Source organism: Andrena cerasifolii, chromosome 15 (assembly GCF_050908995.1).
Source record: "Andrena cerasifolii isolate SP2316 chromosome 15, iyAndCera1_principal, whole genome shotgun sequence".
Classification (NCBI taxonomy): Eukaryota; Metazoa; Arthropoda; class Insecta; order Hymenoptera; family Andrenidae; genus Andrena; species Andrena cerasifolii.
This window is the reverse complement of record NC_135132.1, coordinates 5,933,084-5,948,124: the sequence shown is the minus strand read 5'-3', so window position 1 is coordinate 5,948,124 and position 15,041 is coordinate 5,933,084. Positions and strand designations below refer to the sequence as shown.

At 38.4% G+C, this 15,041-nt stretch overlaps 1 protein-coding gene across 13 annotated transcripts in view; it reads left to right on the top strand.

Annotated features, from left to right (window-relative positions):
* The window catches only part of Dnc (phosphodiesterase dunce), a 483,414-nt gene that overhangs the window by 389,307 nt on the left and 79,066 nt on the right, over positions 1-15,041 (top strand). For 10 of the 13 annotated variants that reach the window (XM_076827791.1, XM_076827797.1, XM_076827794.1 and 7 more), the window contains 3 exons: positions 4,713-4,901; positions 7,193-7,225; positions 8,445-8,465. In XM_076827791.1, the coding sequence (XP_076683906.1) occupies positions 4,713-4,901; positions 7,193-7,225; positions 8,445-8,465 (243 nt within the window). The remainder of the gene's footprint in view (positions 1-4,712; positions 4,902-7,192; positions 7,226-8,444; positions 8,466-15,041) is intronic. The other 3 variants (XM_076827787.1, XM_076827786.1, XM_076827789.1) reach the window with 3 other exon arrangements.

Sequence of the window (15,041 nt, the reverse complement as noted above, 5' to 3'; positions counted from 1 at the left end):
TACGAGGGCCGATTGTTAATTTTGACGATTACTGGGCGGAAATCACCCCCCTCGAGACGCCAACCCTGACCTTTTCTCCGATGAGACTACCACCGCTTCGAGACTTTGACAAAATTGCACGCTGGATATCGTAGGCAGTCTCTCAGTATTTTACGAATATTCGCGAATCTCTGAGCGCCACGATGGGATGACCATAAAATTGTGTGGGCAGATGCTTCTGTGTACTCTGGAGGAATAGCTTATTTTTCAATGTTGGATGTAGCTCTCTTAAATACCGAGGAAGATACTTTGAACCTCTGACAGACGGAACTTACAGAGTGTAGTAGAAGTTTCGTTGCATTCCCGGCGACTCAGGCAGTCTTCGCATTGACAAAAATAAATTCTCCAATTAAACGGGATTAGCGGTCGCACTGGTGAATCCTTCTGTGTAATTCGTGGCAATTCTTCCGCGGCTCTAACCTGTAATTTAGACGAACCACTTTCAACGGTCCTTTCTAGGTTATGTACAGTTGTTAATATGATCACACACCGTAAATCAAACTTGCGCACAACATACCGGTAGTACCTGGGTACAAAAATTGGTGGGGTATAAATTAGTGCTTAAAGCAGGGGTCGAAAAAGTTTTGGAACTCTTATTTTTAAATAATTCTGTTAGAACTTATATGTTTCGTTTAAGGAAATATCTGTTCCTGGGGAGTTTTTGTTGAAAGAAATGTTACCCTTAGCAAATTTTTAGAAAGTGTCATGGAACAGATATTTTAGAACCCTATATAATGAAAGTTTCATGGAAATAGGTATATTAAAACATTTGTTAAAAAAGGTTCCATAAAATAAAGAAAAAAAAAACTAAAATATTAGGTACTAGTTTTATTTAACAATATTAATATTATATTCTTCGTGTTTATTTAATAAAAGGTATGAAAATCATAACATCACGTAATTAATAGTTTCATAAGAAGTATTGAACAGAAAAGAGAACTTGTATAATATTTTTTTTATAATTTACATGAACCAAAATCCACAAAAATTCTATAATATCTGCGTAGGTAAATATTACAAATAAATAACACATTCAGAATATCAATTTAACTGTAATAATTATTTATTGTTGTTGTAGTATTCAGTATTTGTTACAACGATTGTGAACTTTTCTAGTATTGATGAACAAAATATCTGTTCCTGTTTATAGAGAAATTTTTATTTCTACATTTTATAAGTTCCATTCCAACTGGAACTTTTATTTTCAAGAACTTTTACTTTATCAGTTCTCATGGGAACTTATAACGTGAGAACATTTTTAAAAACGCTCCACGGTCCATGTTTCAAGCAGAACCTACTGAAAAGTTCCAGAACTTTTTCGCACCCTGGTTTAAAGTTTAAACAACATATTCCACTTGATCCGAAGGATCATTTAATTTGCACATCTTTTGGTAAACATAAAATTACAGATTTCGCAAAATCGCTAATTTGAAATCTGTTCAGATAGATTCTAATCATCCCTGATTATAAAATTAAATATCCGGTAAAAGAAGACACCAAAAATTTCGTTTTACTGTAAAAGATTCAATTTGAAAATTTTTTGACTTCTTTATACTGCACTTAATTTCAAGAAAGCTGGGCTATTTCTGAGATCATGCCGACCCTGTTATAGAGTCTGTCACTTCTGCCCCCGAAATTAATTTTTTTTTCAACTTGTGTATTAATCTGCATGATGAAAATGTTTCGTTATTCTATCGCGCAAAATATTTCCTCGAACAAGATGAATCGAGTTGCACCGACAATCGATCCTGTTAGTTTTAACCATTCCTCGACGCAGAACGGCGCTACTTTACGTAACGCGTACGAGGCGCGGCGCGGCGGCCACGAAACGGAAGTGGCTTTTAATCACTTCTTTTATTATCGGTTCTGCTCGGCGACTAATATTAGCCGTTCGGGCTTGGCTCTGTGATAAACGTAACGATTGCACCCCGTATCATGTTCGCAAATTTACACTCTGAAATGGAACACTTGTTGCAATGACTGCTTAGCTCTGCCGCGCCATCTGGCGGGATTTTTTTCAAACATACTTAAGTTTCACAGCAACTCCAAGCAATCACCTCTCAATTACTTTACATTAGAAACTATCAATTATCGATACACTTTAAGAGGCCAATAACCAGTTCGTGGCGCAAAAATTCCGGAAATTATAGCTTGCTCGATCGCATTAGATGATTAAATAACCTCAATTCACGAGATGGATCGTTCGAGCTCTAAAATGGCCGGGAATCTGATTAGAAAAATTAAATTAAAAATTCCCTCCGATGGAATTTTCACTCCTCGATCTCGCCGCATAAAAATCCTCAAAGATCGTCCATCATTCTGTCAGCGGAGAGAAACTTGAACAGAGGCAAAGTTGATGAATAACGCTTGGGCGCTAGACTCGATACTCTGTTTCACGAAGCACAAGTTCCATTGTGGTTCAATCTCTGATTAAAAGCATTCAGAGTAACAGTCAGCATCGACTGGACGAATTATGCAACCTTTTTGTTCTTATCAAAAAGTAATTAATAACTTTCCAAGGTTTTATAAGTAGCACTGCGTTTTTGCCTTCAGGCTTTCAGTGGAAGTGGTCAGTGCATAAACTGACACCTCCAAGCTTTTGGGGAACATAAATATTCCTCCCCGCATTTTTGACAGTTTCAATCCGCGAAACCAACTCCGATACTTAATAACGATTTTCTCGTAAATCAAAGGCGGATTTGAAATTTTTTATTAAATGGCGACGTTCGCTGGCGCTGTTTCCGCGCGGTCCCAGTCGCAACGACAGAATTTAACTATTGAATAGCAAGGTCGGATCATTATTCGTGGCTTACGTAACTGCGTGTAACGATCTCTATCAGGAGCAGGAAGGCGAACCGTGTTTCTGGTCAACATCGTCGCGCGACCATGCGAACGAAAGAATGTTAATGAAGACAGGGGTAATTACGTTCGCTTAACAATGGAATTGATCGCGATCTTGCCGATCGTTACACTGGGTAATTGTTTCGAATGGAATTAAAACGTAGCTCGAATTCGAAGACCTCTAAAATTCGCTGCTTCCCGCTTTGTTTTCCAATTTCCGATTTGCAGATTTAACTGTTTGAAAAATTTTGACGCAACTTCAATTTTCGATTCTGAAATTGAAAAGGCACCAGGTTTTCCTAAATTTCATTATTTGCTCGAATCATTCAATATTTTAAATTTTTTGGATATTTTCCATTTGGATATTTTAAATTTTTTAATTTATTCACGAGAATTCTGAGTATTAGGTACTTCGTTTCGGAATCCTTACTGTCCACTTGCGAACCTCTTTTCTCGCCGCATGCCACTTCAGGCAATTCCCACGTCGGTCATATTTGTTCTACGTTTGCCAATAATGAATTAAATCGGAGGATATTGAAAACTGAGCGTTCAGTCACGGGGGAACTTATTAAATATTGAATGCCGGCTCCAGTGTCCTGCAGTGAACTGGCTTATAAAAAGTTTCGTCTCAGTTTCACCGGGGCTTAATTATGTATATTTATGGTACACCGTGGGCCAGAAAAAGCATAATTTAAAGTTGCTTAATGGGGTGCAAGCAGACACCGTCGTTAACCGTAACGAAGAAATTCAACTACTACATTTAGGACATCATTTGCAGCGCCGAAAGTTACTTCAAGGATATTTGAACTTCATATTTCGTACTGGGTTACTGTAACTACTTGTACGCTGTCGTATAAATAAACCCAATTTCAGAAAAGGAAGAAATTTCGTAATTTGTTGTAAAACTGAGTGGATTATTATTGTTTAAGGAGAATTGAGTCGAAAATGTATAATAAAGTTTTTTCGTACGAAGCGCTGGTTTTGGAAAATCCGAGGTAGAAAGTTTGCGCAGCGTTACTCTAGCAGCTGGACTAAAGCCGGGTTCCCACGCGTGTAACATGTAGCGTGGAATAGCGCTTTTATAAACACTTTCATGGATTTCATGTAGTGTCATATATATTTGACTGCTATAGTGGCAATTTTTAATATTTATTTAGCTACAATAAAGTCAATTACCATACTGCAAATTAACATTATTTATTAAATAAAGAATTAATATTAAACTGTGTGCAAACCGATAAATACACTTCCTTTTTAATCAATTCACCCTTTCCTACCAATTCTTATTTTATAAAAAGAGTAACGCTGCTTAACAATATATAGTTTAGGGGGAAAACTCTAGGAACCTTAACTATCAACACAAGATATATATATATATATATCAGTGCGAACGCGCCTTAAGGACTCACAGAGTGTATTTCTCTGAACCTGAGTTTCGTCTATGTTAAATACGCCTCTGAATTAATATTATAATGATCAAAACTTACATTTCTATCATTAAGCAAAATAAAGCCACGATCCCACTAGTGAAATTTTACTTTCCAAAAAAAAAATGAATAGATTTCTACTTTATCTTTCGAAATATATTACAAAAATGTGATTAATGAAATTAGATCCAAAACTTAAGTAAAGAGTAAAAATAGCCGTCACTGAATCGCAAAATGTGATTATTTCTGACCGTTCAGCGAAACTTTCACAATGTAGCAAACATGGAGTAGGCAAGGTTTAATATAGACCAGCCAACGATCTATATAGGTTACGTTCACCCGGTGCTACCACTCGTCAGTTAATGGAGCAGTTATTTCACAAACATTTCTCGCTTCTGTTTGCAGCTTCGATGTGGAAAATGGCGCCTCTACACTGGACACTGGCGCCGCAGGCGGCGGTGGCGCCTCGCCGAGCGCGGGCCTGGTTCTGCAAACTCTGCCACAGCGAAGGGAGAGCTTTCTCTATCGCAGTGACAGCGATTTCGAGATGTCTCCGAAATCGATGTCACGGAACAGCTCGATCGCCAGCGAAAGGTGAGATACGAGAATTTTCCTACTGCCCGAGTAGAATAACGAAATCTCGAAAAGCATCTTCTTCGTTATACTCCTATGTCAGAAAACTGGGGCGTAATAAAGTGTACAAAGAAAGTTGACTTGTAAATAACGAGTTGAGGAAAATAGAATATTTTTCGAAAAATGGTCAGGAGTGGCTAGAGTTCCATACGTGACATTTTCACTTTGAGTTCGATTCGTAAAAGTATATGTGCCTGCGATACGTGTTAATTTTCAGTAGAATTGGTCAACTGTGGTCAGACATCCAGTGGAAATTTAGGTTTTATAATATTGCGAAAGAGAAAGCAGAGATAGTTTAGTGTACAGCTTTGTTAAACTTTGAATTTTATTTATTGTAACTTTGTACAACACTGTAATAACAAATTGAAATGGCAGAGCTTTAACCTCTACTAGAGTTCAATGAAAATCGTTCGTAGTGTCTTGCTTATTGTTAGTCTGGCTGAGCACGTTGCCGAAGTTTAAGCGTGTATTTATGCTGATTGGTTTATTGAAGTAGTCAGCCACTTCGTATAGCGTCGTGTGCTCAGGAGGAATTCATAATTACTGGTTATTCAGCGCGAAACTATGGTTCGTAATTAGACTGGAGCCGGCTTGTAATTTACGCCTACGTAAATTACAGATTACTCTTGGCGTGGCGCCGCTGATGAACCTATTTGCACACAGGCTAATGATAATTGGTGTGTCGTAACGCAATATGCACGTGCTCATGAATAATTAAAAGGTAATTTGAAAGTAAACACACACTGTGTCTACCATCAGTTTATCACTCATTCGAAGTTAGCGCCTGAAACTTTTCAATTACACACTAATAGTGCATTCTGTGGTGCAACGTTTCGTCACCATTATTTCAGAATATAGACAGCTTTAAGTTTGATTTACCTACGTTACCGACTGTCAATAATGCACAATTTTTACCAACCGCAGAATTCATTATCGGTGAGTAACCTTGCATTAAATGCTGCTTCAGTGGTTTCCTACATTGTCGACGGTGGTAAGGTAGAAATCGTGAAAGTTGTTTGGACGCTAGCGTTCGCTGACGTGTGTCCAGAGTACTTGGAGAGAACCTCGGCTAGTGTGTCGGTAAATTGGAGTATTTTTCGCAGTAGCAGAGCTGAGGAGCGCTTCAGATGTCTGACTATGATCGTACTAATACTACTGAGAGCGCAAGAACGTTTCCGTTTTCCTTGAATTTTTATATTAGAGTATGAGTGACGCCATTGTAGAATTTTACGAATAAACAAATGGGAGCGTAGTCGTTGACAAAATGAAGTCTGTTTTCGTAAAACTTTGCTGTCGTAAAAGACAAATTTTTTTCTAAAATTAGACAGTTATTATTTACTTAGTTACGGAACGATTTTCTTTTTGCTTGGTCGCCAAGATGTTCACGCAGAACTGCAAGTTGCACATGCAACAAGTGTACAGTAAAATATCAGCTTCAGGACATCTGGTCCAAGCAGTCCTACCAATACCGTTCTGTTATCCAACAACTGTACGAAAACAGTCTTTGATCTGTCCTCTCTGTATGTGTTGCTTGGAGAATATCGTAGTTTCATTTCGTGGTGATGGTGATGCTTAACAAAACGTATTACTACATTTTATTATTTCATGTGTTCCGTGCAGTAAGGCGATGAAAAGAAGTGTATAGTGATTTGTATAAAATGTGCCACAGGAATGTACTAATATTTACATGTTCCATATCCTTTGTGATAATAACACCTAACACTTCTTTGTAAAACTCAACTTTTATCACTTTTTTTCATAAAATCACTTTTACTGTAATTTACCTACAGTCGATAAAAATCGGTCGGTATAGTAAATTTGCTTCTGCGTTTGGGGAAGAGAGGGCACGCGCCTGCGCATTTGTACAAAGAAGGGGCAGCATAATACCGTAGTGGGGGGAGCACTCGAGTAACCTAGAGATGCCATTTGATTTTACTCTCTACTGTAGGCTGCGCTGATGACTCCTACTCTTCCAGATTCTTCCTAAGAAAATGGTGTTTGCTCTTTTCGATTGTAGACAGCAGTACATTAACAATTTCGATTGGATTGAACTTATCACTCAGGCTATCGGGCTACAGTTCTCACATTTGAGCTGTTTAGTATGCGAAAGGTACAGAATTCTTTCCTGTGGGCATCTCAGTGAAATTTCGTCGCAATTTTCACGCCTTGCTGCATCAACGTTTTTACTTTTAAGCACGACCTGTGGGTGCGGGGTGTGACGATATCATGTATTTGTGATCCTTGGGTTGCAGGTTCAAAGAGACCGAGCTTCCTGTTGAGCGAGCGTATGTACTCGATCTCTATTATCTATTATCAATCTCGTTCTACTTCACGCATATATAGCCACAACACACTCACAGACTAATCAACACCCCTCGCCACGATAATTAATTGCTGTGATATCGATTCGACTCGCTGCCTGCTGATATCTATGCCCGGGTTTCTGTCACTTTTCCGTCACGCAGGCGGGTTATTCGAATTGCATGGGAGTGATTGCTGTTCCTCACTCCGAAAGAGTGCCATTTTTCTGGCTGACGTTTATTGGGCACAGTGCGCCGCAGTTACGTTCTCAGTAATTCTTTTTGTTGGTCTTGTTGTAAATTTTGGGCAATGCTGGAAGAGGCTTTGTTTGCGAGTGAATTCGAAGACGAGTTTTTTTAATTTATTTATCGAGTGCTGCTTGCGATTGTAAAATAGCGACTAGTTGAAGAAATATTCTGCTTACTGTATGTTGGAATATTTTTTATAGTTTCATTTATCCAGGTGGAGTTTTTGTTTTTAGTCATTCTTTTGTTTAATAAAAATTGACAATTTAGAAATTAGTGATCTGAAAATGAAACCGATAGTAAATAGAAAATGTGCAACGGCTATTTAATGTAGCCACTAAAATTTAGTTAGAAAATTCCTGGTAGAGACCGGAGTGCAATATTTGGTTAGATCTTCGCAATACTTTTGCAACCGAATAACCGTAACAGTTTGAATGGGGCTGATAGAAGTTTGTCGAAATAATTGACGACAAAGGCACGTGGCAGAGTTGCTGTGATGGAATCGATACTTGAACACGAACACGCACAATACAGTTGCACTGCTTTCTCTTCGAATTTCAACACTTTGCACCTCAATTGTGTTTCACGATCCTCGAGGAATAAATATTGTACAGTAGCCGTATATATCTGAATAATTGGTAAGGGAAGAAAGGAAAGCTTAGAGGAATGTCTAAGTGGAATTCTCTTTTTTTTCTTTATTCGTGTTTCAATAGCGAGGTGTCATTATTGGAAGGGCATACAGCGGGTAAAATATTCAGGAGGCAACTTTCGCGAAATCGTAGTCGTGAATATTACCTAGAGGAGCAAAGTACACGAGAATATGAACAAGACAACACTGACATTGGCAGATAGTTGCGCATAACGACAAAAATGTTTTTGGATTACGTGATACTTGTAAATAATTAACAGCATGAATATAGTGGAACGTGTTCGAATAAAACCGAATTCTTATTTTCAGGATATTTACCGATCAGTATAGGTAAGTCGAACATTTACGTAATTTCGGTATGCTGCAAACTGCTATCATTGCAAACTGTACACCTTTTGATCGAAAATCTGTGACATTTTCATTGAAGGCGATTTTTCGTCAATTGGGCAAATAGAATTTGTTACAGACAGAGAAAATGAATTTGTAGGTGGAAACAGTGATTTTCAAAAGTGGTAAAAATGATAATATGTGCCCTGAAATTTTTCTACAAAATGGACACGCTTTCGATGTGTTTTTTGTTTTTAAAGAAAATGTTTTTAAAGACCTATTTTCAAGCTCCGCAATTTTAATTTTTTGCAGGTATTTATGAGAAACATTAAAAAATGGTTTGATATTTTTTACCATAACCTGGTGTGTCTGAAAAGGGATATTCCGGCACGGAAATGGCCTACGTCATACTTAATCAAACCTTGAAAATTAGATTTCATACGAGAAACGCGTGTCAACAATAATTCGTTTAATTAACTCCTCAGATTGGATTTCTTATTTGAACAATATTAATCGCGCGGGGTTATACACCAGTGACGAAAGAAAGACGATTAATTCCTGAAATATCGTGTGCTTCGCGAAATCGATTCACGCAGCTGCGCTTTCCCACATGAACTTGCTAATTCAAGCACTCGATGATGCAGAATAGATTCTGTCGTAGTACGCCTCTATTACCGCGAACTTACCTTGGAACACTGATAACAGAAGGTACCGTATATGCTAGTGAATACTAGCATATTGTACCGAACATTGACAAACGCTGGTACACGTTGGAAAATACTAGTGAATAGTGGGTATCAATGAATACTGGCAGGTATTAGTTGATGCTGGTAGTAATTAAGGAGTGGTTACACAATTGTGGAATTCCTTAACTAAGGGATACTATTGAACCCTAGCGAGTAGTAGGGGATATTGGATACTAGTTGATACTAGCAGGGATTTGTGGATATTCACAGATAGGAGTTGATACTAACAAGTATTGAAGGGTAGTATCAGATGGTAGTAGACATTAGTAGATACTAGCAGGTTCTAGTAGATATTGGTGAGCTCTAGTAAGTACAGGTTGGTTCAAGTAGATGTTGATTGATACTATCAGATACTAGTAGGTTCTAGTAGACATTGATGAACCCTGGTAAGTACAGGTTGGTTCTAGTAGATGTTGATTGATACTATCAGATACTAGTAGGTTTTAGTAGACATTGATGAACCCTGGTAAGTACAGGTTGGTTCTGGTAGATGTTGATTGATACTATCAGATACTAGTAGGTTCTAGTAGACATTGATGAACCCTGGTAAGTGCAGGTTGGTTCTGGTAGATGTTGATTGATACTATCAGATACTGGTCAGTTATAGTAGCTTCAGATAGATACTAGTAGGTTCTAATAGACATTGATGAACTCTAGTAAGTACAGGTTGGTTCTAGTAGATGTTGATTGATACTATCAGATACTAGTAGGTTCTAGTAGACATTGATGAACTCTAGTAAGTACAGGTTGGTTCTAGTAGATGTTGATTGATACTATCAGATACTAGTAGGTTCTAGTAGACATTGATGAACTCTAGTAAGTACAGGTTGGTTCTAGTAGATGTTGATTGATACTATCAGATACTAGTAGGTTTTAGTAGACATTGCTGAACCCTGGTAAGTACAGGTTGGTTCTAGTAGATGTTGATTGATACTATCAGATACTAGTCACATATAGTAGCCCCTGATAGATACTAGTAGGTTCTAATATAGTAAATACCTTCAGCCTCTAGCAGACGTTGGTGAACACTACTAGATACTGCTTAGTAACCTCTTCTAGAATTTGACGTAGCCCACTATTGGTAGGCGCTTAAGATCCTAGTTCATTCTACTAGATGTTAATGGATACTAAAGCTACTAGTGACTTCAAACAGTTAATAAAAGACGCTATAAGTCACTATTAGATACTACTATCCAATGTGTCATAATATCAACATAATGTAATCCTCATGTAACCGTGTAAATCCAGGATGTAGATACTTCATAAAAAAGCCAGTAGACTGTTTTAAAAAAATCCCTCGTAACACCTCTGCAACGCTCCTCTTGTCACTGTTAAAATCCAGACGAACCAGATCGAGGTTAATCGCCGGGCAGCTCCACAGATATCCGCTCGTCGCGGATCACCAGAAGCACAAGCTGCAAAATATGCCCGTGGCGCGGCGAATGCAACGTGAGTGCACGCTAGTGGAAGCGCAACGCGTGCAAATATTTTTATCTCGAGTAGAGCAAACACGGATGATACGTGGCCAATGCATCGTATTCACTTTACTCCATCTGTCGTGGCGGGATTATCGCGAATCCGCGGGTCAGCTTGCACAGAGCTGCATCCAAGGAGTCAAATCTCAAACCTTAATATTTACTTCGCGATTTTTCCTCTCTCATCACATTACAGTAGTAAGTAGCGTCAAATAAATTAGAAAAATAGTTGAAGAAATAAATGAGAAAAAAATAGTTTTTTTGCACACCTTCTGAAAATATTATTAGAAATTGTTAGATGTAGGTGCCTGGTTTTAGCAAAATTTGGCATTAGAGGTATAAGTACAGTCTGAACAAAATCAGGTGGTAACATTAAATCATTGTGTAGGGTTTATACAAAAATCGACTTTTGGAAAAACCGGTTTTCAAATTCCAGCATTCCAAACAAATCGGTTAAACCGGTTTTCGAATTTTTACAAAAAAATACGCATAACGATTCTATTTAGTACTTAAATATTTATTCTTACAAAAACATAACAGAATAAAATATCCTCCATACAAAACCAAATAAAAAAAAAATCTAAAATAATTAGCTTGCAGGTGGAGAGCCATATTTTGTTGTAACTGTAGTATAATGCACTCAGACTCACAAAATTTCGAAGCTGAACATTTCGATGAGGAGAAAAAAGTTGTCCCATATACTGGACTCGCTTATAAATGAGGATTCACGTATTACCCTGCTGCACCACCAATTATGGAGCGACCTGTACAACCGTTCACGAGCTTGCAAGCGTGTTGCGTTTACGCGCGACTGTTTCCGCGATAGTGAATCGTAATTAACGTGCCTCATGTTCCTCCATTGTCTCCAGAGACCCAATCTCAGCTGCATCATGGCAATATTCGTGTAATTTTGCAGTGCGAGTCTGTCGAACATTCGTGGTGAAACGCACCCAAATGAACCTTGAATCTAAAACTCCCTGATTCGTTATCAGTATTCTTTTCTCTGTTTTCGAATGGAGAATCTTCGATCACACAAAAATTGGAACTTGCATATTTCCAATACCCACAACAGGATTGTTAAATTCCTAATTCATTCTCAGTTGACGATGTACTACGGTTACCGATCACCCTAAGTTACTGCTTCTCCTTCGAGCCAGCAATTTATTTATTGATCAGAAAGTCTTATAACTTGTGCCTGGTAATAATGATACCAATCAGGCAGGACTGGCCTAGTTAATTACCTACTACGTTCCCCCGGATCTTGTGACTATTTAATTGAACTGTTGACAACGCTGCCACATTTGTTATCGCCAAGTCCACGGTCTGTGTCTATAAATACTATTGTTGTTATTGATATTCCATGTATTTTTATCTTCTTGAGTGTCAAACATTTTGCAGACTCACAGTTCACAGGTCAATTATCTACTATTACTACAGGCTGAATCATTCATGAGCACGTCTAGCAACTCGCATTGAAATACCCCGGTGCTTCACATAGTAGTCAATAGTTCTACCATTCCCTTCTACATTCTACCCGCCACATTCACTTAAATAGCCTGCAGTTGAAGATCGAAGGCACACTTCATCCTGAATCTCAAGCTGCACTCTTCAAATGTTGGGTTCCATAGTTCCACCTGGACTAGGGAATTCTAGTTGCATTCTCACTGCAGCTTTTGCGTTCCATCGTCAGAACGGTCGCTATAGAAGCCAGCACTCCTCGATCGAACCGTTCGAATGGCAATGTCAGTCTCAATGCGAGAAGCCTGCGCGTATGATGAGGCTATCGTTGAATTCCCAAGCGGAAAATCAATATTGACCGCTCGACTAGGGGAAAATAGTGGGCTGGACACGTTTACGCTACCGCCGGGTGGTCCAGCGTTTCTTTCCATGGCAAATTTGCGGAACAGGAGAAAATCCAGGCTGCCATTGATCAACTAGAACCTGTCGATAACTGCTACCTAGTGGTGGAATTGGTTGGTGTGTGTCACACATCAGGGTGGGCCGAAAAACCCAAATTTTCGACACTCGAAACGGCCCAAGGCGGAAAGGGTACCTCTGGGGATGACAAATCGAGGCAAAAGAAACAAATGGGGGTCAAAGTTTTTAATTATTTACCAAGTTTGGCCACTTCCATCTTCGTGAACTTTTGTATATTTTGCTGTTGAACATAAAAAAATATTACTTGAGCACATAAACGCGTAAAATTGTGTTTATGTGCTCAAATAATATTCTCTGATGTTCAACAGTGAAATATCCAAATTTTTATGAAAATACACGCAAGTGGCCAAAATTGGTTAAAAATTAAAAACATTGATCCCGATGCGCGAGTGTCAAATATTGACCGATTTCAAAAATGTTCTTTTGCCTCGATTAGTCTTCCCCAAAGGCAACTTTTCCGGCGTAGGGCATTTTGAGTTTCGAAAATTTGAATTTTTCGGCCAGAGATGGACGAAATTTTTATTCAAATAAAATTTCGAATAACGAATAATACTTTAAAAAAAAATAATTCGTCATGTGTCGAATAAAGTTAACTCGGGTTAACGAACGAGTAGCGAATAATTTTTTTTAACTTTTATTCGTCATACGAAATATTATTTAAATAAAAAAAATTCCCATCGCTGTTTTTGGCCCACCTGGACGTAGAATCATTTTCCATTCCCAATCTGTCAGACAGCAAGGGAAGAACAGTGACATTCAACATTCCTAGAAATTTTCTAAAATCTCTCAAGACTTTTGAAAGCTTTTGGGGCTTGAATAATAGCCAAGGCGTATTCTCGACTGTGCGAGTTAAGTGACAATCGTCCATCGGCGTCCTTGGCAGCGAACCTGAATTCCGCGGCCTCGCCGTTCCACGATCCACGATGGCATAGGTGCAGTTAAAGAATCCAGGGAATTAAGAGCGATTGGAGCGTTCATTAAAATAACTACCGACGTCAAGACAGTCATTTAGGAATAGAGCGATATTCGCACGATTCCCTGCACAGTTTCAGCGGCGCGTACGTGGCAATTGCAGTCCCTCGCGATGGTACACGGCGACGATAGTAGTACCTTGGTCTCGTTCGAGCTGACGGGTCGGTCGATCGTCGATCAGCGGTTCCACGTTGTCCAGACTATGATGATTGCGTGCACGATACTTCTGGAGACGCGTCAGTCGGTTAACTAAGAGACTAATTAATTACGTCGGTCGAGGTTTAACTAATTTTCATTGAGATACAACTTTTTGCTTAGGTAGTTTGCGGTGGCGCGTTTTTTTTTTAAACGAGTAGTTTGGTTTCTTGATTATTGGACGAGGTTGTGGTGGGTGTGTTTGTGTTTGTGTTCGTCGAGATTGGTGACTTTTTGTGAAGAGACCATTGATGATGGATTTTGCGGACTTGCGTGGTAGTTGGATAAGAAGGACCATTTTTTTCGTTTGGGGGGGAGTATTGACACTTAATATTGTGACATTTGGGGAATTTGTGTGGTAGGGGAAGTACTAGTGTTTTGTATTGCCAAATTAAATTGAGGAAATTCAAATTTGGCAATATAAGTTGAAATCGGTTTCAGAGGAAGGTCGCAATTTTATTTAATTCTTGTGTAATTATATTTCGTTTGCCATTTACATTTATCTTGTTTCCGATTTTAAACACAACTTTCACAGGATAATGCATTTTTTAATAGAATTTTGATTTTTTGAAAATTATCGTTGCTACACTTCGTATAGAAAGTTTGAAAATGTCCATTTCGACCGACTGTGATTGTTTTCTCTCCTTTGCATTCTGAAATTTTTTTAGCAAAAACTTCAACCCCTATTTTAATGAAAACGAATGAAAGAATGCGAAAGGAACTGTTCGATTTCGAAAATTAGTTTAAAAATTATTTTGGCTCCTGGAAAAACGTTGCGGCTGACTTTTGCTGGTATTAAACACTATTTTCAGCCTCCCACCGAATGAGTATTCATGTTTATGAAACATTCCAACCGTTTTGTGTTAATCGGAGGCACTCACATAACGGGAGAGGTAGGACATTAAAACTCATTGAATATTCATTGAACATTCTCCTGTGAATGCCACTCGACGCATAATGGCAACTTTGAATTTGACTTTTGCATTAAACGGCGCGCACGGGGTTTACGAAGAAGCAGAATTTATCGGGGACTAATTTTATTGACCCACGAATTAAATCTGACCAAATTTCATCCCAAAAATTTAATCGATGGCCAAAGAAACACGCGTCGAACTCGTTTAAAATTCCAAACACCATGATTTATTTTTTAACGATTCAATTTTCCCGCCAATTACCTTGACTCGTCTGTTATTTCAATTCTGCTTAAATAAGGCGAATAATAATTGAAATACGAACGCACATTTTACAATTTC